Genomic DNA, 26170 nt, shown 5'->3' on the forward strand with positions numbered 1-26170 from the left:
TGCGCACAAAACCATTCAGATTCAGATTCAAAGAGATGGTCCAACACTTTGATGCATGTACGAGTTGCTGGAGAAGTGCTTCTTTTCCGTTCTTTCTTATGAAAATCTGTTGTTTTCTAAGGCGTCGGTATACTACTCTCTTCAGGATAATGAGACATATAGAGATCTAATCTTGAGACTGAAACATTATGTATGAGTTCACATGCTGCCAGATTAAGAAATGATTGTCAAGGCCTGCAGATATATAACTTTTATTTATAATCAGTGGCTGGAGATCTACAGAACTGTTTAAAAAGAAAATCCTCATTATAATGGTGCATGTATAAAACATGTATACTGCATGTTCAATTTCATGTTAACAATCCAGATCAAATTTGTAAAAATCAGGTTTCTAGGAAGTTGTCAAAGGAAAGCTCTGCATCTGCTACAGCTTTACAGTTCAGTAATTTAACAGAATTACCAATGATGCATCCCTCCCTCCTCCATCTGCAGACTCTCAGCTCTCATATTTCCATAACCACACAAGATTTATCATATTTAATTGTCTTGATTCATAATCTTGTTATAAAAAGTCTTTAAAAAAACAGAACTAAACGCTGTATTTCTATTCATTTCCACATGATAAAACTGTTATATATTTCTATATATGTAAGCAGGGTATCTTAAAGTCAACCAAGAATTTATAAAAACTGACAGTAGCGCACCGTTCCAAAACATTTTCTTCTACAGTTTCTTATACTGAATCATTTCCATGAACCCCAATGTCTTCAGTGTGCACAGGTGTCTGAGTTTATTGTGATATTCACACAGTTAGGTATTCTTTGAGTTTGTCCATAATAGCGGGCATTCTGTCTGCCGGTATCAGCATCACTGTCCTGAAAGGTTTCATGGGAACGTCGTCAAACGACCACCTGCCGCTCAAACAGGAGTCTGCCTCCTCTTGGACCGAGTAGTGGAACTTCATGATGGCTTGCTGGAAACAGAATACAGACGATGCTTAAATCAGCAAGAATATCTCGACAATGTTTCACACCACCTTTGTTTCTTATCTGAAGGGAATACATTAAAAACTATAACTAGAAGGTAAACAATACAGTCTGAACCCAGGGTTCCTATAGCTTAAGGAAGTTAGATTTAAGACCTTTTAATACTTTTGATACCTCTTTAAATAATGTTTAAGACTTATTTGACAATTACTAAAACTTAATAAAAAAAAACAAAAACATGAACCAATAAATTATTTAGAGTCAGGGACAATTTTGACCCAAATGTGTGTATGCGTTTTTCCTACATTGCATGTGTCACTCCGCTGGCTTGGAAACAAAATAATGGGTTTTGTTGGTTCAACGATCCTGATCTGAGTGACGTTGATGCGAGAGGCATTTCATCAATTATATAAATAAGTCCGGCTTCCAGGCATCTTGGCATTTTTAAGACTTTTGATAGATGTATTTAAGACATTTTAATACCAATCAAGGCCTTTTTTAAACTACTGAATTCATTTAAGACTTTTTAACGATGTGTGGGAACGCTTACTGAGGTTATTTTATTTTAGTTTCAGACAGTGATATAATATTAATGTTATGCTAATACTGTATGTATAGTGCTCCCTGAACATTATGAAACAATTTGTTTGCTTCTTAGACTGTTTGCATTCACGTCACTTTACCTCATAGAAGAATTCCTCCTCTGCGTTGACGAACATGTATTCGTCTTTTGGAGCTCCTCCTCTGGCTGGAATACTCTTGCTTGCCTCTTTGCAGGTCTTGCTGATCATAAGACAATAGTGACACCTCCCACTTGGCTTATTTGTCCTCTGAGCTTCGACTATTTCATCCCTGGAGGACAGAAAGAAATTCAGTTTATTTTCCTGTACACAAAACTTTTAAAAGGCTGATTTACATTTGACCCTGAACAACGATGCTTTTTATTTTTCTATTCAAACCAACAGAGATAGTACAGAAACTCAGCTAATCCAAATTTAAACGCATTCAGAAAACGTAGTTAACCTATTTAATTTGTCCTTTTGCAAACCGCTATCAGGTCAAGTATTCATGTTAGACAGAAGAACTCACTGGAGCTGTTTGTGCAGCGGGAGGGCGATCTGTGGCGGCACGTTGATGAAGCGCTCGCTCAGCAGCAGCCCCACAGGCTTGCTGGTGTCATTGAGGATCTGCTCGAGCTGCTCTGTCATGCTGTGGGTCGAGTTCTTCTCACACTGATCCACAAGCAGCTCCTTCACCTCCTCCACACATTGCACACCCTGCCAACCGGAAAATGACTCCACATGTTAATTCCCCAGAGACCACAGTAGCCAATTAAGTCTGTAAGTTTGTTGTGCACTGGTGGTGTTACCTTTCTCTCTGTGAGGTTGAGCATAGTGATGAAGCCAAACACTTCATCTGGGTCATCGTCATCGCTGTCTTCAGGCACCTCAGCTTGCTTTAGCAGAGTGAAGGTGAATACATGTTAGAGCTGAAAAGTCACCTGTGCAATCTGAGATGTGGTTGAACTAAAGAGTAACTCACCTTAATGACACTTCCAACATGATTCTGTTGAATTATGAGATCTGTCATCTCTGATGTGTTTACATGAGCCTTCAGGAAGAGCTGTACCCAAACATAACAGAAGTGACACCAGTGAGGCAATGCTTAAGCCCAGCATGTAAAATATGGACATGAAAATTAGATGCAAAATATAAATAGTGCCTCAAACCTGTTGTAAGAGTTTCTTCACACCGTTGAAGTCGTTGCCTGAAATAGTGTGGGCTTCAAAGTCAACCATGACCTCCTAACAAACAAAAACAAAGCAGAGAGCAGTTCACAACAAGCCTGTGAAGAAAGTATTTAATAATTTACTGCAGCTCAAGAAAACTTATGTCGATCTAGGTTTTAAAGGGTGATCTTAGGACCTCATAAAATATATATTACAACTACAGTATATTTTTTAACGTGCAATAATTGTAAATACTTTCTACAGTTAGTCATACACACGTAAGACCATAAGCACTTAAATACACTGTTGACATCAGTTCCTCATAATACTCGGCTAATATTTCCATTACTGACAGTAACACTAAGAAATGCTAAATAAACTTCCTATAACATTAGCCGACAGCTGCTAGCTTACTAGCTTGCTAGCAAGGCCATGCATTTATTTGCATTCAATGAAATGTTAGTTTATTTACCTCGTTGATCTCCTCCTCCGATGCCTCGCTGTCCTCCTCCCCGGAATCATCCTCCTCCTCCGGATTCTCATCGGAGCTGTTGTCGCTTTCCTCGGGATTTTCACCCAAACCCACTGCTCTCCTCTTAGCAGAAGAAGCCATGCTTTCAAACAGGCAACACGCGTGTCATCTGAGTGGGCGGGGCAAATGTTAAAGTTCAGCTACACAGAGGTAGGAAACTGGAAGTCTGAAGCCGCCATCTTGGCTCCAAATGTACACGACTTGCCATTTGCCACAGCAACCGTCGGAGCCGCAATGTTGGCTTGTCGCCCGTTACGAAAATGGAATAAACTATTTTAGAAAAAGGGGTAAAGTAATTTAAAGTGTTTCCAAACGACCGTTAGTTCGTTACGAAGAGGCGTTTACGATAAAAGAGTGAATTATCATTACAAGATTTGTCGGAATAAATAGAAATTTGTCTAAATTAACTTGATTTTCGGGAGGCTGGTCAACTCATTCAATGTAACGCTCCCCTTCATGACCGAGGTTGAAAGTCGTTATGCTCTCAGCGGTAGTGACAACTTAAGGTACATGAATTTCTTGTAATATTTTGTCTTTTTCAAAATAACCGTCGTAATTCATAGCATTTTATCACAAAAGCAAGATAAATTAGCAGCTTATTATCACTAGGCATTACGGACAGGTTCCATTAAATGGGCGGTTTACGTTACTAGCTAGCTAAACTGTCATCTAGTATCTCCTGCTAATGTAAACAATAACACGGAAAGACTTTAACCACATTTTAGCTAATGCTATATACAAACTGCATGCATTCATAAAGCCCAACAACCGTGACTCAACATTATTTTTATCAGCAGTTTGCATATGGCAGTTGTAGGGTGTAGCTTAACTTGTTTGACTTCACACCCTCTGTCTTCAGTGTTTTTGCAGTTTTGAGTGTCTGTCTTTGGCTGCACTTTTAACAACAGCCTTTTTACTTAACCCAAGTTTGTTCTACTGTATTCTTTTCCCATTTATTTTATTTATCCAACATTGTAAGGTCTTTGTCGAGATGCATGTCCTGCTACTCAAAGAGCCAAGAGATGGAGAGTCTGGACCTGATCCTTATATCAAGGTAAATGCTCTTGTTTGTAAAGGTTTTGTGTTTATAAATGTATTCTCAGCAGTTGTCCACTTTTAGTGCTTTGTATTTCGCTGCAATTTTTGACAGGGATTTCTCCTTTTGATTTAACAGGAGCTGGCTTCACATGGACATAAAGCAACCCTTATTCCTGTGCTTTCTTTTAAGTTTGTCGCATTAAACACCTTGTCAGATAAGGTAAATTTAATTGCTACAGTATTAAATGAGTGCATGTATTATTCATCTACATATTCATTACTATTTGTGTCATGCATGTGTTGTTTCGTGTTACAGCTTTTCCAACCAGAAAAACATGGGGGTCTGATATTTACCAGTCCAAGAGCAGTGGAGGCTGTAAAGATGTGCTTAGAAGCACAAGAAAGAAGGGAAGGTGAGTGGATATACAGGAATTGTATTTCAAAATAAGTATACTTGTTGCACTCTGTGCCTACACAGATAAATCCCTTAAATGCATGAGTTTGGTTAAATGTCTATCAATTATATGTACTGTAGAGTTAAAACTAATGATATATTTCATTTCTGATTGATCTGTTGATCATTTTCTCAATTCATATTGTTTTGTCCACTACTTAAATATATTTAGTTTACTGTTATAGTGGACTAAAGAAACCATAACATATTCACATTTAAGAAGCTAGAATCAGACTGTTTTGACTTTTTTTCTCTCAAAAATTAATCTAAATGATTAATCGATTAACCCTATAAATTCTGGAGTGATATCTCTTTTCTTGTGCTGCTTTTGGACGCTTTTCGCAAGTACTTAAACCACTGAGCCTTGAGCAAATTGGAACGATTTCTTTCAAAAACGTGTTAAAAGGCAATAACTAACTTGGTAAGAAATGTTCCACTTATTGGACGAAATTATTAGATTCAGTTTTTTTGTTTTTGAAAGAGCGAGGGAAAAGGAAAACGTGAGGGGAAAACTACATTTATAATAAGCATAATTACATATTTAAAATATGTTACAAGATTATTATTAAGATATTTTATTTCTCATTACCTTCTTGCTATGTTTTTGAAAAAATCAAGCCAATTTGATCATGTTTTAAAGGGTTGACCAATTAGTTGGCTCTTAATTTATTTATCAACTGATCAGATAATCATTGCAGCTCCAGTGTACTGTGTTTCTGGACTACCAACTGCGATTGGAAACAATTTTCCTGATTAAATGCTGACTTTTTTCTTAATTATTATCTCAGAATGGAACAGCTCTGTGAAAGACAAATGGAACAGCAAGTCAATCTATGTGGTTGGGAAGGCAACTGCTGCATTAGGTGAGTTACTGTCATATAAAAACCAATTTCTCTTAAAAAAGATTTTCTAAATAAAATTTTAAAAAGTGCATTGGTCTTTTTATTAATCCTTGCTATGTTAATACTAATTCTGAGTGTGGCAGGCACCTGGTGCTTACATAAGTGTGTGAAGTGATGTTACTACCCTCAGTCGTTTGGAAAGAGGTTGTGCACAAGTGACAGTTTGCTGTGACTTTCACTGAATGTATTTAGAAAACAAGCAGGTGCAGCACCTTCCTGTTGTGTGCTTTACCGGCTTTCTCTAGCGACAGTGGATCCCTTTAATGTCAGTTTTTTATGAGATGTATATTTAGCCATTATAATTATTTGGAATTTGTGTTTTACTTTTTATTTTTGTGGTTTTTCCTTCACAGTACAAAGTCTGGGTCTGAACCCTTTGGGCGAGGACACAGGGACAGCAGACGTCCTATCACGTCTTATCATTGAACGTATGATATGACTTTAAACTCCAACCTTCTTTACAGTTCTGTTTAATAGATAATTTACAGTTCTGATAGCTAATATGACCTTATCTTTCTCATCATAGGAGAGGACACAAATATCCCACCACTTTTTTTCCCCTGTGGCTCAATCAAAAGAGAAGTCTTGCCCACGGCTTTAAGGGAAAATGGTAAGCATTCTCCCCAACTATGCCTCAAGATTAAGACTCAAGGTGATAAAAGTCCCACTGGGGCTACACTAATTATAAAATAATAATTGCGCTACCTTTATCACTGCGGGGATCTGTTTCTTTGTTTCCAGGAGTGCCCCTAGAGACGCTGACTGTCTATCAAACAGCTGAACATCCAGATCTGGAAAAAAATCTAAAGAACTATTTCACAGAGCTGGTAAAACTCTACTCCTTCTGCATTTTAGGTAATTCTTTTCTAAATGTAGCAAGTGTTCATTTTGTTTGTGTTAACAGGGCACGCCAGCCAGTGTTGCTTTCTTCAGTCCATCAGGAGTGAAGTTTTGCCTGGAGGTGGTGCGGCGGCTTTCAGGTGAACAGCTGGCTCAAATAAAGGTATGGCTCCACATAGGCACTAAAATAATGCACAAATCTTCAATACCCAAAGGATCAGTGTGTAAGATTTAGGGTGAAGAAGTGGCTTCTAGTGGTGAGATTTGCAAATTGCAACCAGCAGAAACTTTTCCCAGTTAGAATTACTTCAGAGTTCATTGTTCAGGAGGTTTTTTACTGGGAACAACAGATCACAAAATGCGCAACATTTTTTGCTAACACTAGATATCAAACCAAAATTCAGAGACTGTGTCATATTAAGTTGCTGTGAGTTCTAAATTCACCACTTCTCGGCAGAAGAGAGAAGATACTGTTATCTTGATGCCTCTGCATCGCGTCCGCTACAGCCTCTACCAAGAGTAGCATAACAGTCAAGAGCACTCACTCTGCAGCAAAGTCAGGGGACCAACACATCCCGAGGAAACACAATGCACAGCACGCTGACTTGCAGGAAAAAAAACAAATGCTCATCTTGAAGCTGTCTCAGTCGACTGAGGAGTCTCGACTGATGATTCAAATCTCTGACTTTCAGGGGGCAGCCCAGATTATATACAGTTTCGTCCAATATATCTGCCTTAATCCTACATGCTGAATCTTTAACAAATCTTGAGTGCCTCTGACAGTCACTTCTTTTGTTTCCAGTTTGCAGCCATAGGACCGACTACACAAGATGCCATGATAGCAGAAGGCCTGTGTGTCAGCTGCACTGCAGAAAAGCCAACAGCTGAACACCTGGCAGCAGCAATAGCCAAAGCTCTACAGTAACCAACCTGCAGGCTGAAGCTCTTAAATCCATCTCCTTCTTCTTCTCTTGTTGTATGTTCTGTATTATTTATATGTATTGTCATTTATCAGTTTTTCTTGTGCCACTTTTGTACATACATCAGCTATTTGCACTGGGGAAAAGGTAGCTTTTTTTTGGCTTAAAAGTTTAAAAAAACAAAGTGAATATAATTGCAATGCTATTTATGTTAAGCCGTGTGCTACAGAAAGTCAATATAGAGTTTGTTTTTGAAAATAAACTTCAGTAAGTGGGACATTGTGGATGCTTTGATTAGTGGTTGATCATTGTAAAACACTCAAGTGTGTGTGTGTGTCCTGTTCAGAATAGGTGGTGTAACTGTCCTAATTGTTATTTTCAACATGAAAGTAGATGTTTTTTGCTTGTTTCCACAGGTCAACAACAGTCTATTTAAAACCAATGGAGCATGTATAACACATCAATACAATTCAGTCAGATTGAAGAGTTGGGGACAGTAAAGACGGGTTTACTTTTCACACAAAGCCGAGGAAAGTGGGATACCTCCAGAGAGTCGCACCTTTAGATAGGCGTGGAGAAGCTCAGGATCTGCCTTTAAAGCTCCCCGGCTTCTTACTTACTTGTATGCAGTTACAGGACTAAACCAACACCACGATGCTGACTTCCATCCAGCTGATGATTTTGCTTTTTTGGACGAGCATTAGCTCAGCTATTGCGGAGAAACTTTTCCATAATCGGGACCATTCTGATGTGCAGATGCTTAATTCTCACCAAGCTAAGGTTATAACAGACAAGCACACCGCAGAGGTAAAAGCATGACCATTTTTAAAATCTCTGTCTGTTTTTCAAACTATCTTTAATATCTATGATGTCTTTATAGTTATTTCTCTCTAGATATGGATTCATTAAGCCAGTGAACTGGGAGGAGATCCAGTTTGAAGATTCAGATGCTTCTTTTAATGATGACTTCCTGGGTGACCTAAAAGACACAATCCAGGAAGGTTCGTCAGTGCATCGCTCAAGGGACGCCAATTTGGATGATGATCGAGATGACCGCAACAGTCTAACCGAGAGCCAAGCATTTATTTCAGCACTTAAAGAGTTTCAAAGGGTATCAGGCCTGCCTGCCACAGGCGTGTTTGACGAGGCCACCAAGGAGGCAATGAACAAACCAAGGTGTGGAGTCCCTGACAACGAAATTGACCTGGACACCCCTGAGAACAGCACTGCCTCAGATACTGAAAACAGTACAAATGACACTTTCAGTCAGCCTGATAGTAGCACAGCAAGTAATACAACCAATGACACCTCTTTTGGTACTCTTCACTCCTTTGACGATGAAATATTCAGTGTTAATGACACAGAAACTATTCTCACAGGTAATGACACCAGCAGAAATTCCACAGACTTGTATGATCCCATTTTCAATATCACTTCTCCAAGCAGCTCACATGATATCAACACAGATGGTCAAATGGTAAATATCAGTGTGAACACCCATCAGAGCGAAGCAGTACGACGCAGGAAACGCCACCTCGCCACTATTGTGTCCAAAAGCAGGCGCAAGAGAGATCTGAGTGAAACAGGCTACATGGCCTTTTCTAAGAGGGTTTTGAAATGGAGGCTGATAGGAGAAGGTTACAGCAGCCAGCTGTCCATTGAAGACCAGAGATACATCTTCAGAATGGCCTTCAGGATGTGGAGCGAGGTGTCTCCGCTGGACTTTGTGGAGGATACACGTTCCCCGCTGGAGGAGATTGATATCAGGCTGGGTTTTGGCACAGGTAGGTCTGAACCAATACATAATGCACTCATTATAACAATTTTTTCTTGAGCAAATGTGTAATATTATATATTGCATATTATGTGAGTGTCAAAATGACATCACTTTCTGTGAAGTTTAAAGTAGCTAAATTACAGTATAGAGGCAGGTCAGATATTTACAGAAAATACACAAACATTTTATAATTCAAAGATTTAATGTAAGGAATCAAATATTTCAGCTGTAATGGCCATCATTCATGTTCCATAAAAATATGTTGGTTTTGTACAAAAAAGCTTTATTTTTTCACTATACCTGCCCATTTTGTGAAGTAATAATTTCACTATGTGTTGACCCAAAATAATGACTTAATATCTAAATAATGAGAACATTTGTCAAAAATAATGAATCTGTTTCTCAAAATAATGACTTGGTATTTTGCAATAATGAGAAACAGTCATAAAATAATGAGTTAGTATCTGAAAAATAATAAGAAACTCTCAGAATAAAAAGTAAACAGTTTTTCACTATCGCTGAGATATTTTAAGACAATATTTTGAGGAAGTTTCTCATTATTTTCAGAAACTATATCATTATTTTTAGTTAAGTAAAGTCTTTATTATTTTTTATTTATTTTATTCTTTATTATTTTTAGTTTGAGATACTAACTAATTACTTCAAGAAAGCTCCTCATTACAATGGCTTAATAGGATTTTTTTCATCACACTTGTCGAAATGGGCTTCCACAGTAATCAGTGCAATCATATCATTTTTAAAATCATGTGAAAATATATTTTCCACACAGGAAGGCATCTGGGTTGCAATCAGAGGTTTGATGGCACTGGTCAAGAGTTCGCCCACGCCTGGTTCCTGGGTGACATACACTTCGATGACGATGAACATTTCACTGCTCCCAATGCTGGCAGTGGGATCAGCCTCCTCAAAGTAAGCAAAATAAATCACATCTATGATGGAAAAGAATAATTAGAGAATTCATTCTAACAATTTTATCTGTCTGTTAGGTTGCAGTTCATGAGATCGGCCATGTTTTGGGTCTTCCTCACATCTACAGATCAGGCTCTATAATGCAGCCCAGCTATCTGCCTCAGGAGTCTGACTTTGAGATGGACTGGATGGACAGGAAAGCCATACAACACCTCTACGGTACGTGCTTACAGCACCATCTAGTGGATACATACACACAGACCCAGAGAGACATAGAGCCTTATGCAGCAACATTCTCTTAAATTTCTCTTATATTTTATCTCAATTTTCTGGTAAGACAAAATATAAGAGAATTCAACTGCAGGTGCACCAAATGCTATTAACCATCCAAAGTAGCTCTTACACAGTGTGCTCAATGATGAATCCCACTTGATTATAAGTCACCTATTAGCACAGGTAATGCTCCCTAAATACCATATGAGGGCAGGTTTTGTGCCTTGTGCAAAGACTGTATATAACTGGAACCTTGAAATGTTTTTTGCATGAACTTACACAATGACTTACATAATGAGATAAAAACAGTTGTCAAGTAATTTTCTAATTAATGGCCAAATTGTTTTAGCTGCACTTGTATACTTTCATATGATTTGTGTGCAAACATCTTAATTTGTAAAGTAGTTCTCTAATAGTAGTAAAGTAAAAAGGACAATATTTCCCTCTGAAGTGCAGTGTGGTGGAAGTGGAAAGTGGCATTACTTTAAAATACTCAAGTACTGTAAAAGTTCCTCAGATTTGTACTTCAGTACAGTACTAAATTTACATTCTCGCTCTGGTCAGCAGAGGGATGTACAGTAACTAGGATCAGTGCTCCAAGTATAGTATATTAATAATGCAGTTATTATAATTACTCTAAAACAATATCGAAATATGATTAAATGACATTTATGTAGTTTGTAAATGTTACTCAAAAGTGAAACTTATTTTTTCTTGCACTGGGCAACAACCTGTGGTCTGTGAAAACAAGATGTTTTTCTCTTATCCTGGTAAGAGTGCTCTTAACCAGTCATGAAATGCTCAAAAATAACAAAACACTGGTGAATCACAAAAATTAACGGGTACTAACAACATAAGAACATATTGTGGATACAAGAAAAAAATAAAAGAAAATTTGCTTGTATATCGTTTCTTACATGAGGCCCATTGATTCATGTTCACTGAAACACTTACAGCAGTAGACTTTCACAAAACCTATTTGTTTTCTTTAAATAACGTGCTTGTGTTTGAACCCAGGGGGCTGTAAGGGTCGATTCAACACAGCATTTGATTGGATCAGAAAGGAGAAGACGCCCTACGGGGAGGTTGTCATTCGCTTTAACACCTATTTCATGAGGGACGGCTGGTACTGGCTGTATGAGAACAGAAATAACCGAACACGTTATGGAGACCCAGTTGCACTGCAGGTTGGCTGGCGGGGAATTCCCATGGATGGAGTGGATGCATATGTGCATGTGTGGTCCAGAAAAAGAGATGCCATTTACTTCTTTAAAGGTAGGCCTAAAAAAGTATGAGTCTATTACATAAATACTGTATGTACATAGAATATCTCTGAAGACTTAGTTGGATATATATGTTGTTTTTATGTGCAGGTGCTCATTTCTGGAGGTATGACAATGAGAATGATCAGGCGTATAGACAGGACCCTGAAGGTCACCGCTATCCGAAGTTGATCTCTGAAGGTTTCCCAGGGGTGGTCAGTCCCATTGACACAGCCTTTTATGACAGGAGGGACTCTCGCATCTACTTCTTCAGAAACACTCTTGTGAGAACTGCATCCTCCTCTTCTCTTTGACACATGACACACACATATTAGCTATTTTTAGAATCAGCAATAGATTAACCTTTTGAAATATGAGCAATTTGGCTTAATTGGCTCAAAAATGTGGTAAGAAGGCAATGAGCAAAGAAATGACCCAAAATTAGCACAAAACAAAAAAAAGTACAAAATACAAAATACAGTTTTTTTAAAACAATATAAAAAAAATATTTACAAGCTGTCAAACCAAAGAACTGAGCTTTTAAGAGGAGAAAAGTGGATAGTGAGGGGTCAGCAGAGAGAATGGGGGAACACTGTGGGATCCTGACACTTAGCAGCAAGTATGTTTTTAATCTGACCAGACAAACCGTAGCGGTTAAGGCTAACTATTACTTTTCCTCTCTGGTAGACCATAACATGCTGAAATAATCCTTTGTCAAGCTGATATGTAATGTTTTTAGCAAGCTTTAGGCATTTTATCGTGCCGACAGTCCATCCCCCCGGGTGGCCGTGGCTTCCAGGGTATGGCGTGTTGCGTTCTTTCACTGTAGGAGCGCCTTCTCCCTGAAATGACCTGTGATTGGCCAAAAGCCTGAAAACAGAGCCAAAAAGAGGTGCAGAAGTCTCTCTCAGACTGTCTTAATTAGAAAACATTTAAAGGTTATAGGTATATTTATGACGCCAAAATAAAACTACCTACCCCAGCTTTAAATTACAAACTCACTGACACACTCAAGGCCTTCATTACAGCATAAGACTACTTGTTCATTTCTGTGCATATTATTAAGCTGCCATGAATCGTATACTCTGTGACCAAGAAGTAACAGGGTACAATCATAATACAGAAAGACTATTATATATATATATATATACATAAGTCCTGGTGAGACTAAAGCCCAGGCTAATTCATTGTTTCTCAGCATTATGAGGGAACATATTCATGCAAACAAACCTGCTACACTTCCTCTGTGATTTGCTTGTTTACTTGCTGTAATTGAATTGATTTCTATATAAGAGGGGAAACAATTATCTGTTCAAACAGGTGTATGCATTCAACGTGGAAGCCAACAGCTTGGCAAGAGGCTTCCCCAAAAACATCAGAGATGTTTTCCCTCCAGTGGTGAGCAGGGACCATCCAGATGGCAACATTGACGCTGCCTACTTCTCCTACACCCACAATGCCATCTTTCTACTCAAGGGCACACGCTTCTGGCAGGTGGTGGGCAGCCGCGATCGCTGGCGCCGGCCCTTTCTGCCACGAAATGGCCTGCTGCCACACAAGGAGGTGGATCAGCACTGGTTCGACATCTGCAATGTTCATCCCACTGCACTCAAACTAACCCGCTGAGTTTGCTGAAGCAGAGATTCGTTAAACACTACTGATGTGTATTGATAGGGTCCACTGATTCACCTGTTGTATATTTATATATTGTCATATTTGTGTAGCATACATTGTCTACTTTATGTTAATGTTTTAATTATTTAAAATCTTTAAGACAAAAACAACTCTGTATTTCTGTTGGATTACTTTTAGTGAAGTGTGTTATTTATATATAAGCTGACTGTCTGTCTCTCACTTCGAGGTGTCAAGTGCATACAGCCATGGAAACAATCCTGGAGGACCTCTTATGATAAAGGTATTAGGAGCTTAAGTGAGAATTTACTTACATTTATAATGTTCTCTTGTTCTTTATACAGACACCTTTTCTTATACTGTTGAGAAATTGCTTTCAAATGGCACACTTACAAAGAAAAGGGAATGTTAATGCAAATACATAACATAATGTCAAACCTTACAATAAACCCAATCGCCACATTGTTGTTTTGTATATTTTATCAACGTTTTTCCATACAGCTTTGAAATTCACCTAAAACTCCTATCTAAGGCTTACCCAAAGTAAACTAACAAATGTTCTTGGTCCCATTTTGTACATGCATGTTCAAGTTTTTTCCCCAAAAGTCAGAATGAGCCACTTTCATTGGGTTATATCGGTTTAAACACACTGAAACAAAATCTTTTTTTTATGTTGGTTTCATGTTTTTCATGTTCTGCATCATCTTTAGAGAAGATGTTACAGATGACAACAACTGGGAGGTTTTAGCTTGAAAAAAAAAACCCAATGGGGCCATAGTGTAATGTCTGTATAGTCCAAATTAAAAGTAGATAACAATATTCACACAAAATAAACCTTTTTCTCCCCACATCTTTTCTTGGTTTCTACCCCCGGTGCTTAAAAAAAGAGAGTAAAACAATGCCCTGAATGTGTGAATATGAGGGAAAAACAAATCCATACATACATAAATGTCACTTTAGGAGCTCACTGTATATAAAGGCCCTTCTACAAAACCTCAGTTTATGAGAAAGACTGTTTCCCCCCTTAAAACAACCTAGGAGCTATTTGTTAATCGTTCCTATACATGCCTAACAGTCTGTGGTGCAAAAATTTCCATCAGTGCTTCAGAGTGTCCTTTACTACAAGACCCATAAGCCTCAGCTGAGATCGACTAGTCGCTGTCACTTTTACTACCTTGAAACTACAAGAACTTTCCCTCTTCAGCTAAGACCATGACATTGGAGTAAATATTTCACTGGATTTAGATCACTCTGACATTTTGTATGAGCAGTGTCTCTGTTGGAAAAAATGCAGCAAAAATGGATGTTTGGGTCAAAATAACACTTTATAGGTTTGTTTGTAGTTTGTTTGCTTTGGTGATGGGTATCTTGAAATGGTCAAACTTTAATGTCACCTTGAGAAACTAGCTTTTGAACGATATGCTGTATAACAATGCAATGACAATGAATACTGCAGATGTTTTAGGGGCCCTATTATGAAAAATACATTAGTGCGTGTGTATGAATTTTAGTGATCCTGGTAACACACAAACTGTGACATAAGACTACCCAACCATTCAGCTCTGTGGAGCTGTACCAAAGCAGGCAGTTTTAGAAACTGCTCCCGATGCGACGTCACATCAGGATCCAGGTCACCGCCCTAAGAGATCCGCCTCCAGAGTTTCCGGACACCTGTACCCAGAACAACATTTTTTTCCCCATGTATCTCAGTTGACTAGGTAGATGCAATGTCCAACGTAGGAGGTAGGCACACTAAATGCTCTGTTTTTAACTGTAAAGATGAGCACAGGTCTCTACATGGACTCCCAGTTGATGAGGACAAAAGAGCAGAGGCGTTGAATTTTATTTTTGATAGTATTTTTAACCTGACTGATTCACTAACCTGGGACAATACCAGTCAGAAACTGGCGTGGGAGTATTTTTAAGAAAGTATTTAATACTCTTCTGTGTTTTTCTCTTGCTATTTACCAGCTAATGCTAATTGCTAATAAGCCTAACGCTAACCGCTAATTTACCAGTAGCTAATGTTAGCTGCTAATTTACCAGTAGCTAACACTAATTCCTAATTTACCAGTAGCTAATGCTAACTGCTAATTTACCAGTAGCTAACGCTAACTGCTAATTTACCAGTAGGTAATGCTAACTGCTAATTTACCAGTAGCTAATCCTATCTGCTAATTTACCAGTAGCTAATGCCAACTGCTAATTTACCAGTAGCTAATACTAACTGCTAAATCCAACTAAGCTGCATTGTTTGGCCACTGTGTGTATTGAATATGATTTTGTGATACACACAGATACATGCCATTACACAACGTTAAATGTACAGTATGTTTCTGAGATAATGTTTGAATATAATCTTGTAATACATGTGTCTCAGAGGAGTCTCAGCCACAGCACATCTAAAGACACAGTGGCTTGCTGATTCTTTCCTTGTGCCGCCCATCAGAAATAAACACCGAAAATGGTGTTTTGATTATTACATTGAATCTGTACTACCTTTTATTACAGTTTCAATGTCTTCATCTGTAACAGAGATGAGGATATACAAATACATCTATTGCACCTCAAACTTCCCTGCTTACATTTCAAAATAAAAGTCTTGTGACAATGTCTCTGTTTACAGAATCCCATCAGTTGTTGACACAAGATATTTTTTATTGCAGGACTGTGTCACTGACATTGCAGGAGCTTGCATGACGTCATGAATGAGTGGAAAATGTGCTTATAAATGTGGAAATACAGTACTCATAGCAGCAGGCAGCCCCGCAGAAGCGTCACAGCAATAACGCTGCTGGTGTGAACAAGCGAGCGAGCAAGACGCTGCAGTTCAGCTAGGTTGCCGTCATGTGCTACTCATACATGCAGTGTGTTTCAAGCCTTACATCTTGTGAAATGTGTCAGGTTTGTCATTATTTACATCTTTGATTGTCTATGTTCAAGGCTCTACCTGGCTGCCATGTGCTGACTGACCACAAGCCAGAACATCTGGTGGAGACCCACTCTACAAAGTACACTTTCCAAAGGCCATGAAGGGAGAATGCAGAGCAAAACTAGTAAAGACTGAGCCGACACTCTGTAAGTGTTACAGTTTTTTATTTTTCACCCAAAAAATTATCTAGTTCATGTAAAAAGTTTGTGCATGTTGTATTTGAGCAATATCACACAAGAGGGAGTGCTGTTGTATATCATCACAGCTGTGATTCAGTGATAGCAGCCAAATATATGATCACAGTCAATTGGTCCTATGTCCACAGTGTACAAAACTGTGCTTTTTAGGGATCTGTTGCTGTGTTTTCCTGGCTTTTCAGCCCTTAATCATGGTTGTCTTTAAGGGACCCATCACTGTTTGTAATGTGGCTATTCAGCCCCCTTTCATGGTTTTTTTTATGGACCTGTTGCTATGTTTTCCTGGCTTTACGCCTCCAAACATGGGTGTTTTTTGGTGACCCTTTAGCTTTTTTCAAACCTGGATAGTGCCTCAAATTGCAGATGTTCTTTACAGAGACATCTCTGTTTCCAGCATGGATTTTTGCCCCTAAAACCATATATTTTAGCCATAACATTTTGTGCATACATTTAACCACCCGTTAACCACAGTGTTGTAGAAATGTAAAGTTTCATAAAAATGCTACATAGTGATGTGCTAATGTAATGTTTGCATGGCTTGCATAACTGTATAATTCCAAGTTTCATCTCACAATTGGGTTGTCACAATATACATATATAGGACAATAGAGTGACATCTCATGTAAGATACACTGAACCTATATCTTTTGATTTTTTTAAAAAAAAAGAAATGGTATATAATGATTTAGATGTATGTCATCATCATAGTATTCTTCCAGATTCCTCAGAGTGTTTATTTGTGCAGTGTGTTGAAGGGAGGGATTCAAAATTATGGCCAGATCCACTCATCCTGTGATGATGATGGAAGTGTAGAGGCATTTGGTCTCGTGGCCTCTTATTAGCTTGTCTGTCTGACTGCACATCTGCACTGAATGTATGAAATCATACTAAATTGCCTGCAGAAACTGCAGCCTGCAGGCAGGAAAGAGTATCACGTCAACTCGGTTTTAGCCGAGTATCACAAATCACAAATTTGCCTCAAGGGGCTGGAAACTATGATTTTCTGCTTTGCAAAAATCCCTTCAATAGTCTGTTATGATTCATCCCGTGCAGTGCAACAAGCTTTCTGGGGTGACATGGAACAAAACAACGCATGCTTTATCAATGAAAACCTGGAGTTGGTGGAAAACATCAATCCAGTGATCTTTCTTTGAATTACTCCCGGTTATGAAAGGTATGGTTAAAGATTTACACATTATCAATCAAGACACAGCCTACCGAAATAGAAGCAAGAAATGATTGAAAAAGGGGACTCGCCTTATTACTTAATACTGTTCCATTTTCTAGTAATCTTTGAGCACAGCGCAAAGAGACAGACATCGATTCTGTAATCAATATGTTACTTGAACACTCTTATTAATTCTGCTCATTTTAGGAGATTAGGCTCCTGGTGGGCCCCAGATAGCTAGCGTTGTGCTCCAGGCGCTCCATAGGCTATATTAATAAATTGAAGTAGAAATCAATTACAAGCAAAGAAAAGAAATGTCATGGTAAGTGAGGCTACAGAGACAGATGTCATGAGATGATGAGTACGCTCAGGCAATGAGCTTCTCTGTTTGTGAAGGCGGTAACAGCACTTGTTCATATTTTTCTGCTGATGTGTGCTTGTCTTCAGATAATATTCCTTGTAATTTTCATAGGACTTTTAGAACTAAATAGCAACAGTCATCATTTCTGGTTTCTTGGTTCCACTCCACCTAAAAATGTAAAGATTTCTTTTTATTAATTACAATATTTACCGTCATACTTTCCCTCCAGGAGGACTAATAAACATGCTGTAATTCAGCATGAAGTCACATTTGTTTTAATCTAATACGCCATATGTTTGTTGCTGCAGTACATTGCTGCGTGGTTGACATCTCAGCAGGAATTATTGATAGACTAATATTGAATCCAGTGCACAAGATGATGCAGTGCAGCAGAGGCCTGTGATCTGTTTGTTTATCCCATTATGAAGCACCATACATCTCCTGCACCCTGGAGTTAACCATACAGAGAAATCCTAAATACAAACTGTTATTCACACATGCGAGTCCCCGGCTGCCACACTGCACAGCTCAATGATCTGTGCTTTTTGCACTAACAGTGCTGCTATTGAAGCTCCCTTCTCTACACCCCGGGCCTCTTTGGATGCGACTGGGATAAATGAGATCAGTCATGCTGATGGAGCCCAAGCCGCAGCAGCCTCGGAGAGATACAAAAACCTGTGTCATGGCACAGGAATCCACATGGGAGGCACTTCAGAAACAGGAGAATGGGACCAAACTCCTGCAGCACATTCGTTTAACAAAATCTCCCAAACTCTGCCAAGACGTGAAAATAACTTGCAGAGCTGTTGCCTCATTCTGTCGCAGAGCAGTGTGAAAACAGAGGAGTAAACATTGCATATACGTATGTGCCATGGGATTAGTTTAAAGGGACAGTTCACCCCCGAAAATCACATATATACATACATATTTTCTCTCTTACTTGTAGCACTATTTATTAATCTAAATTGTTTTTTTTTCTGAGTTACTAAGTGTTGGAGATATCAGCCACAGAGATGTTTGCCCTCTCTCCAATATAATGGAACTAGATAGCACTCGGCTTGTAGTGCTCAAAGCACCAAAAAATTAAACATACATTTAAAAATCAAAACAGCCGTGTCACTTTACAGAAACCATGATCCATATATGCAAGATAATCAACTGGGATTATTGTGTAATGTATCGTCATTCAGTAGTTTGTAGGTTTTACAAAATGCACATATAATGGTTTGTATAATATCTAAAGAATTACCACCTGATAGATGATGTCACATCCTTTACATAAAGTAATGTAGGTTAGGTTTAGGTAAAGAATCATGGTTACAATAGTAAGTTCACATGTTTTCAAACAAAAATACCAGTCTTGTAGGGGAAAGCTGTGTTGTTTGACCCATTCACCAACCCTGCAACTTTGGTGTTTACACTGCTTCCTTTTTTACTCCGTGTTGGTCAAATGATCACAGCTTCCTGATTAGGTGGGTTATATATGAATTACTGTCTCATGATTACATGAGATATATATAGATTTTGGTGCATTACTTTTTGTAGGTGTACGTATAAACAGTGCATGAGAACATCCTTTGAGCACTGCCATCTATTTCCATTATATTGGAGAGAAGGCAGACATATGCGACTGATATCTCCAACACTCGCCAACTCACGCCAAAACAATCAGGATTGATAAATAACACTACAGGAAAGAAAAAAAATATGAATTTTTGATTTTAGGGTGAACTATCCCTTTAACAGACTGTGACATGTAGATATAGCATAATGTGTTGCATTTAAATCTTTTCTTAGGATTCTGGTTGTTTTGCTCCCGCCTCTCAAGGATATCCTTAGTGTCTTGTCACCTCTCCAGGGTTGCCTTCAAGGATGATGGGAAGGATGACTTTCAGTATGCTCATAGAAAGAGAACATTTCCACAGTTTCCCCTGTGATAGAAATCATGGCATTTTCTTCTGTGAGTCACGTCTTGTGGGAAGGATGTTGAATAGTTTCAATTTACTGTACGCTTGAGTTGAGAAATTGTTCATTGTACATGTCATAATATTCACACAGCAGCGCTGTGAAAATCTTTCATGCCCTGTCTGCCCTTGTAGAAACAGAGCGAGTGAAGTGCTAACCTCATCAGGAAAAGGAATAAACAATTCCATTACTTTAGGAGTATTGATCAGTGGGATGGAGAGGACTCATGAGGATGGAACGGCTTCCTACATCCCATTCCCCTACCCCACTCTGGCGTACCTTTATATTTCCTCATCCTTCACTCATTATGACCCACCAGCTGAAATTTAAATCTATATATCTTTCTGATGTCTTGTCGTTAATGGGGTCTAAAGCAATTTAAGTTGTGGTATACAGCAACAGTTGGATAAATCTTGATTCGCATTTTGACCTTGAGTGGAATTGTTAGAAGTTCATACCTACAGAAGCAATAACAACCTGAGCAACCAGCATTACAACTTTATAAAAAAAGTTCAAGAAAATTACTTTAAAATTAGATGAAAAAGTTAATTTAAAAAAAAAAGAAAAAATGCTTTAAATTATAATCATTTCACATTTTTAAATGTGTAACTACGTTAAATTTTAAATGTGTAATTATATTAATTAAAAATAAATATACCTTTCCTTAGCCTTTTTCTCTTTTTCCTAGACATTTATCCCTAGCTTTTTAAAATATAATTTTCTAAATTCATACATTTCTCACAGTTTATGAAACATTTCTTCTCAAGTTGCTCATTGCCTTTTTTCCTGTTTTTTTTTTTAATAAACAGCACCAATATGCTCAGGATTCAAAGCTATAAATGCTGATAAAAGGCATTTGAAAGCAGCATAAGTAAAGTGATTTCACTGTAGGTTTCAGAGGGTTAATAATCTGAAAATTTTTGACATTTCTTAACCATCAAGAAAAATGAAAAAAAAAGTATTATATTAAAACATTCTCAAATACAACAGAAAAGACAATATCCTGAAGATTGGAAACAATATTACCTTCTCATACCTCCATATATAGCCTTCATGTACTTCCATACCCATTTATACAAACATCATCACTTTATCTGCATCAAGCTACATTGCACATTTGACAGGCCATACATTAGCATCTGTGAAGTGGGCTCTAACTGCCGTATTAAAATGTAAATGTAGGAATAAATATTATTCTGCCCTCAAGCAGGTAAACTAATATTTCATGCCGCAGAAAAGGGGACCAGTAGAGGGCAACCTCAGCACATAGCAATGGTTCAACTGGTCCGCAGGCCTGCTGTATTAACCCATAATCATCAGTCTGTATTTTCTGTGGCACATTGGTACTCATTTTTCAAAGTATTGATTTTTTTCCGCATGTTTATAGACATGTTTTGCATTTTTTATTTACCCAGCAAATGTTTTTGACATTTTGATTAAGCTATTGTTCTGAGCTGCAACATGAAAAACACACTGTTAAACACAATGTGTACTGTTTTTTTTTTCATTTGAATGAAAAATAAGGGATTTTAGATCAGAGTATATTGGGTGGTTAATGTGTATTTTTTGGGGTGTACCTTTGTGGTTTTATGTTGAGTTACATTGTTGCATTTCAGTGTGTTTGTGAATATGTCAGGTGTATTTTGAGAGCAGAATAAGAAAGGGGAGTATTGTTTCTGCATTCTGTACATGTCGCCTGTTGTCAAAGGCCTACTGTGGAAATTCTGACGTGTGTGTGTTTTTTATCCTGAAATGACAGGTTATGGAAATACATTTACCTGGGTATACACGCTCTATGTGCTGTTTCACTATGTTTAAAAGGGAATTTGTAACTGCTGCCAAAGACACAGCCGCCATACTGAGGTAGAGCGCGGATCAGCATTTATTCTGCAGTAATAAGCGAGGAATTCAGACTTTCTTGAAAAGCGGATTTTGAGTTGAAAGTTGTTTTGCGCATTAACTCTGAGTGGCATCGTTAACAAGGCTCTGGCTTGTTTACAGTGGTTCAAAAATCAAGCAGTCTCTCACCTCACTCAGTGAGAGACATGCAGGAAAATACACACGGGAATACACACACGCTCACAAACATACGCCCACGATTGCACAAATGCATGTGCGCTCGTACAAGAATCACACACACAGATGTTCCCCCACATGTGTCTCCCTCCTTCCCTCCCTCCCTCCCTTCCTCTCTGCTTCTCTTCTTGCCCTCAGATAAAGAAGTTTGGATTAAAAGAGAAAAACACTGACTGATGCCTTCACGACTGCCTCTCAATTTCACATTCAAATCAATATTTCAAAAGCTTTTATCATCAAATAGTTTCAAGCAAAGTGCTCCTCACTAAGGATCTTTAATGTTGAGGAGAGGTAAATAGGATTTGGAATTCACAAACCCCGAGCTTTCATGCCGTCATTATAACCGTGAAGAAGGAGAAACTCTCTTTGTGTGACAGGAAAAATGTGTAAGTCTGCGGTAAAAAGCAGTTTTTTTTTGTCAATGGAACAAGTGTCTTTGACTTTACATCCCTCCTTGGTTCCACATGTAAGCAGGAGTCAGAATGCCAAATGGAAATAGTACAGTAATTACATGTCTTCTCTTGAGAATAGACCATGTATCAAACAGACTAATTTGAATGAGGAATCCAAATCATGCAAGTGTAATTAAGTATTGTGCAGCCTCATGCATTATGCAGCATTTATGTATTGACTAAATAGCTGATAAAGAAATAGTGTGGGTGTGAAAGGGGAAATGTTAGTCATACCGCAAACAATCGGCCCACTAATTTGCCCCCATATGTGGCGGAGGGATCTCTCCTACCCGCCGCAAGCTGAACCTTGACCTTTGGCTGAGGAGGAGTTTTAGAGACAAAACAAGGGGCTTTCTGGTGATGTCAGTGTGAGTGGCAGCTGCAGGTCACGGGGGGGAGGGGGGAGGCTGCCCCACGCTTGGCCACACAGACTGCCCGGTTGCTGTCTCTGTTTCAAGCCTGGGAAAGTGACAGGAAACGCTGTGGCAGGCTTTGTCAAAAATGAAAAGTTTCACACCCAATTTGTTTCCAACTTTATGCACACAAATATGGCACGGTGCTGTTACCACCTGTCTTGCCTTCATCTGATGAGCCTTTTTATTCCCTTCTGAGCCACAGAGGCACACCTGCTTATGAGACCACTTGTACATTCAGGAGCACCAAACAAGGAATTCGTCAAGTGGTTCTTTTTCCTCTCTCTTTGCTTCTGTTTCTCCTCTCACCCTCCACCCCCATCATCGGCTGTCCTTCCTCTCCCCTCCACCTCCTCCTCCTCCATCTCCTCCATCTCTCTCCTACGGCTGTCTCCAGATCCCACCCTGATTTTCTCCTCACCTCAGCACTCCATCCCTCTCTCCCCTCCACCCTCTCTCTTGCCTTTTCTACCAGAGGAACAGATGGGGTTTAACTCGGGGAGGGGGGGGGTTTGATGGTAGGGTATGAACAGTTCTTACTTAACTGGGGGGAAGGGTGTCACACTTTGTGTTACATACATCAATCTGTGTGTGTGTCCAGGTTTCACTTTCAGCCTGAATTTGTCTGGGAGACATTTTTTAAATATATTATAGGTCTTCTGGACTGTAGGATATGGAGACAATAAAGGGACATGGGGAGAAAATAGATGGTGAAAAAGAATTAGATGGTAAAAAAAAAATTATTAGATGGTCAAAAAAATGAATTTGATGGTACAAAAGATAGACGGGGGAAAAATAAATTAGATGTTGGAAAAAAAGTTGATAATGGAAAAAAAATTAGATGGTAAAAAAAATTCACGGGAGATACTTTCTCAGGAGAACAATAAACTTTATTGAGAGATATTTTGTTTTTTCACAATCTTTTTTTTTCCCCCACCACCAACCTTTTTTCCACTATCAGATTTTTTTTCACCATCTATTTTTTTCTTTGTTAGTTTAGGGGCTATGTAGTAGGAACATTTGTTAAAAAAATAAAATAATCCAAGAATGATTTGACACATGGACCTAAAATGCATGTTATGCAAACTTCAAGTATAATTCTGATTTGTTACAGCTCAGGCTTTGTTTTTGTAGTATTGTAATATCAACATTGTACTCGCCGAGGGGACATTGCTAATAAGAAAGCAAGAAATAGAGCACTCAGGGCAAGCTAATATGGAAGAGAAAATTAAGACAAACAATAAAATTATTACCAAAAACGTCAGTTGTAATTATCCCAACAGATTACAGACTTCCTGGTTTAACTTTAAAGCACCATACATAAACAGTTTTTATGTGCAGTGAGGGGTTATTATCGCAGATGTTTCGGGTGCACTCATTTTTTGTTTTACCTATTTGTAAACACTTAAGTGACAAAGCCTCCTGGTGGCCATAGTTTTAATTATAAAAAAACCCCCTAAAAACCAAAACCAAAACCAAACAAACAATAAAACAATAAGGGAGACTGCTGTTTGTTTCCAGTTTCCTGCAGATGATCAATTTTGGTTTCCTGGTGTGTGTCTTTGTCCCTCCTCTTCAGCCACATTTCTGTTCCCCCAAACGAAACCTTTGTCATTCTCCCTCCCTCCAGTAGATGCCCTCAGACTTTCCCTCCTTTCCTCTTCACCTTATTACCCCACCTACCCACTCACCTGTTTCCTTTTTCCCCATCAGCCCCTGCAGATTCTATCCAGCCATTGTCTTAACGCTCCTCACCAGTTTGTTTAAATCGTTGTTTTCCAGTCATGTGCTAAAGTTTTCAAGCCCTCTGTTATCTTATTAACACAAACTTTAACCTGGACTTATATCTGACAGATTCATGGACTTATTTCCTGCCTTTCTGGATTTGTTTGGACTGCTTTCCCAGTTTCAACCCTTGCCTGCTCATGACTCTGTAAGTACTTGAATCCGTTTATTTGATCAGTTATTCTGTGTCTTCCTAGTCGTGTTCCTTATGTATTCAGTTCTGAACATTCAAATTTTGGTGGAAGTCGGGTGTAAATGTAGACTCTGCAGGCAGTGCGGTTGCACTGGGGCGGCAGAGAGAGTGGGCTCCTCAACAATGTGTAACAAAATTACATGTTTATTCAACATAAGATATAAAAACTACAACAATATATATATATATATTCTTATTTTCTTTGGTATTTTTGTCCTATGGATCATGTTGTTCAATGTCAAGTTACTATTTTATTGTGTCAAGACGATACAATATTCGCTGACTAGTGTCTGTGTGTGCTCATATCTCGTATATAGTGTGCACCTGGGCTCATTGTAACTAGCTTATGTCAATGGTTAAAGTAGGTGTTTGAGTCATAATGCTATTTACCCAAGCCCTTCTAAAAACATTTTCCCACGACTTGCCGTAGGTTTCTGCATGATAATGTTGCTTCATATCTGCTCCTCTTAATGTGCTTTTTTTTGTGACTGAGCCAAACCTTTTTTTGAGAATTGTGTGTTATCAGTCTTCCAAATGATATTCCTCTAACCCTCTAACTGGCTCTGAAGCTAAGCAATGTACTGCTGTGTACATTTGGATTCAAAAGGCATACACAAACAAGCTTACCATTCAAGGCAGTGGTAGACCAACAGCACTTGTGTTCTGCAAGGTAAAATTACTGTTTTTGTCAAAGGAGTCTGCATTATAACTGCGTTAGTTCCCTGTCTGACTGCAAAGTAAAGTGGTGAAAAAACTCAAAATATAGCATACACTGAAACTGATATTGATTTAGGTGGTCCTTTTTTAAGAGTCCAAAACATATTTTTTTCTAATGCTTTTGTGACAAAAACCTAACCAAACCTTTTTACCATAGTGTTTTCACATCACAAGTATGATTTATTTCCTTATGATTGTAACAGTACTGGAAGCCACCAACAAATGATGTTGTCCTGTCGGTAGGTGTCGCTAATGTTTGTCGTTCTGCGGAGAATACCTGTTGCGCTAAACTGTTAACTTATTGGCGTTTTTCTTGCCGCATCAGACATCTTTCTAGTGATGCCGTCATGTTCCCATGTTAAAAAACTACCACAAGAACATGAATATGCCTTGAAATCATGTGGAAAGTGCTGGTGTGTTGTCCTCACTTGGTCTTGTGAAGGCTTCAGCTCTGTCTGAACTTTGTGTAGGAGCTCTCCGCATGCTTGCCACCCTTAACAAGGCCCCCAGCCCACACAGAGAATAGACTACCCTTTCACACTGACACTGGACTCAGAGTGAATGACTGCCGCTCTCTCCCCTGAGAATCTATTCTGGGGAAGCCTTACAAGTCTTCGACACATCTGCTGCCTGCAA

At 38.6% G+C, this 26170-nt stretch overlaps 3 protein-coding genes across 4 annotated transcripts; 2 read left to right on the forward strand and 1 right to left on the reverse strand.

Moving 5' to 3' along the window:
* Positions 1-235: 235 nt before the first annotated feature.
* bccip (BRCA2 and CDKN1A interacting protein) lies at positions 236-3366 on the reverse strand. Its single transcript, XM_042508206.2, has 7 exons — positions 3188-3366; positions 2716-2790; positions 2529-2609; positions 2356-2442; positions 2076-2263; positions 1670-1838; positions 236-973 (listed from the first exon to the last, which is right to left on the reverse strand). Exons 1-7 carry the CDS (start codon positions 3326-3328, stop codon positions 803-805), a joined length of 912 nt encoding a protein of 303 aa, XP_042364140.1. The 5' UTR covers positions 3329-3366; the 3' UTR covers positions 236-802.
* A 172-nt stretch (positions 3367-3538) lies between these two features.
* uros (uroporphyrinogen III synthase) lies at positions 3539-7678 on the forward strand. Its single transcript, XM_042508118.2, has 10 exons — positions 3539-3753; positions 4227-4301; positions 4422-4505; positions 4602-4698; positions 5528-5602; positions 5995-6069; positions 6168-6251; positions 6383-6468; positions 6546-6644; positions 7284-7678. The coding sequence occupies exons 2-10, from the start codon at positions 4239-4241 to the stop codon at positions 7404-7406; spliced, it is 786 nt and encodes a 261-aa protein (XP_042364052.2). The 5' UTR covers positions 3539-3753; positions 4227-4238; the 3' UTR covers positions 7407-7678.
* A 151-nt stretch (positions 7679-7829) lies between these two features.
* On the forward strand, positions 7830-25576 carry mmp21 (matrix metallopeptidase 21). 2 transcript variants are annotated; one of them, XR_015774949.1, is made up of 9 exons: positions 7830-8208; positions 8282-9185; positions 9969-10108; positions 10186-10327; positions 11399-11656; positions 11755-11927; positions 12964-13558; positions 16219-16353; positions 24694-25576. XR_015774949.1 is itself a non-coding variant. In XM_042508434.2 (7 exons), the coding sequence occupies exons 1-7, from the start codon at positions 8056-8058 to the stop codon at positions 13267-13269; spliced, it is 2076 nt and encodes a 691-aa protein (XP_042364368.2). In that variant the 5' UTR covers positions 7830-8055; the 3' UTR covers positions 13270-13742. The 2 variants fall into 2 exon arrangements, 1 of the variants encoding a protein (XP_042364368.2); XM_042508434.2 differs by lacking the exons at positions 16219-16353; positions 24694-25576 and having other exon boundaries at positions 12964-13742.
* Positions 25577-26170: the final 594 nt, after the last annotated feature.

This window comes from Plectropomus leopardus, chromosome 19, assembly GCF_026936395.1.
Source record: "Plectropomus leopardus strain MGB_pleo_1.0 chromosome 19, ASM2693639v1, whole genome shotgun sequence".
NCBI classification, from domain to species: Eukaryota; Metazoa; Chordata; class Actinopteri; order Perciformes; family Serranidae; genus Plectropomus; species Plectropomus leopardus.

Coding starts and splice junctions, on each gene's coding strand:
- bccip (XM_042508206.2), bottom strand. CDS start 3,328: ATGGCTTCTTCTGCTAAGAGGAGAGCAGTGGGTTTGGGTGAAAATCCC. Junction 2,610..2,715: donor TGAAGAAACTCTTACAACAG/GTTTGAGGCACT, acceptor GTTTGGGTACAG/CTCTTCCTGAAGGCTCATGT. Junction 2,443..2,528: donor ATGTTGGAAGTGTCATTAAG/GTGAGTTACTCT, acceptor ACTCTGCTAAAG/CAAGCTGAGGTGCCTGAAGA.
- uros (XM_042508118.2), top strand. CDS start 4,239: ATGCATGTCCTGCTACTCAAAGAGCCAAGAGATGGAGAGTCTGGACCT. Junction 4,506..4,601: donor TAAACACCTTGTCAGATAAG/GTAAATTTAATT, acceptor TTCGTGTTACAG/CTTTTCCAACCAGAAAAACA. Junction 6,469..6,545: donor AGAACTATTTCACAGAGCTG/GTAAAACTCTAC, acceptor TTGTGTTAACAG/GGCACGCCAGCCAGTGTTGC.
- mmp21 (XM_042508434.2), top strand. CDS start 8,056: ATGCTGACTTCCATCCAGCTGATGATTTTGCTTTTTTGGACGAGCATT. Junction 9,186..9,968: donor CAGGCTGGGTTTTGGCACAG/GTAGGTCTGAAC, acceptor TTTTCCACACAG/GAAGGCATCTGGGTTGCAAT. Junction 10,328..11,398: donor AGCCATACAACACCTCTACG/GTACGTGCTTAC, acceptor GTTTGAACCCAG/GGGGCTGTAAGGGTCGATTC.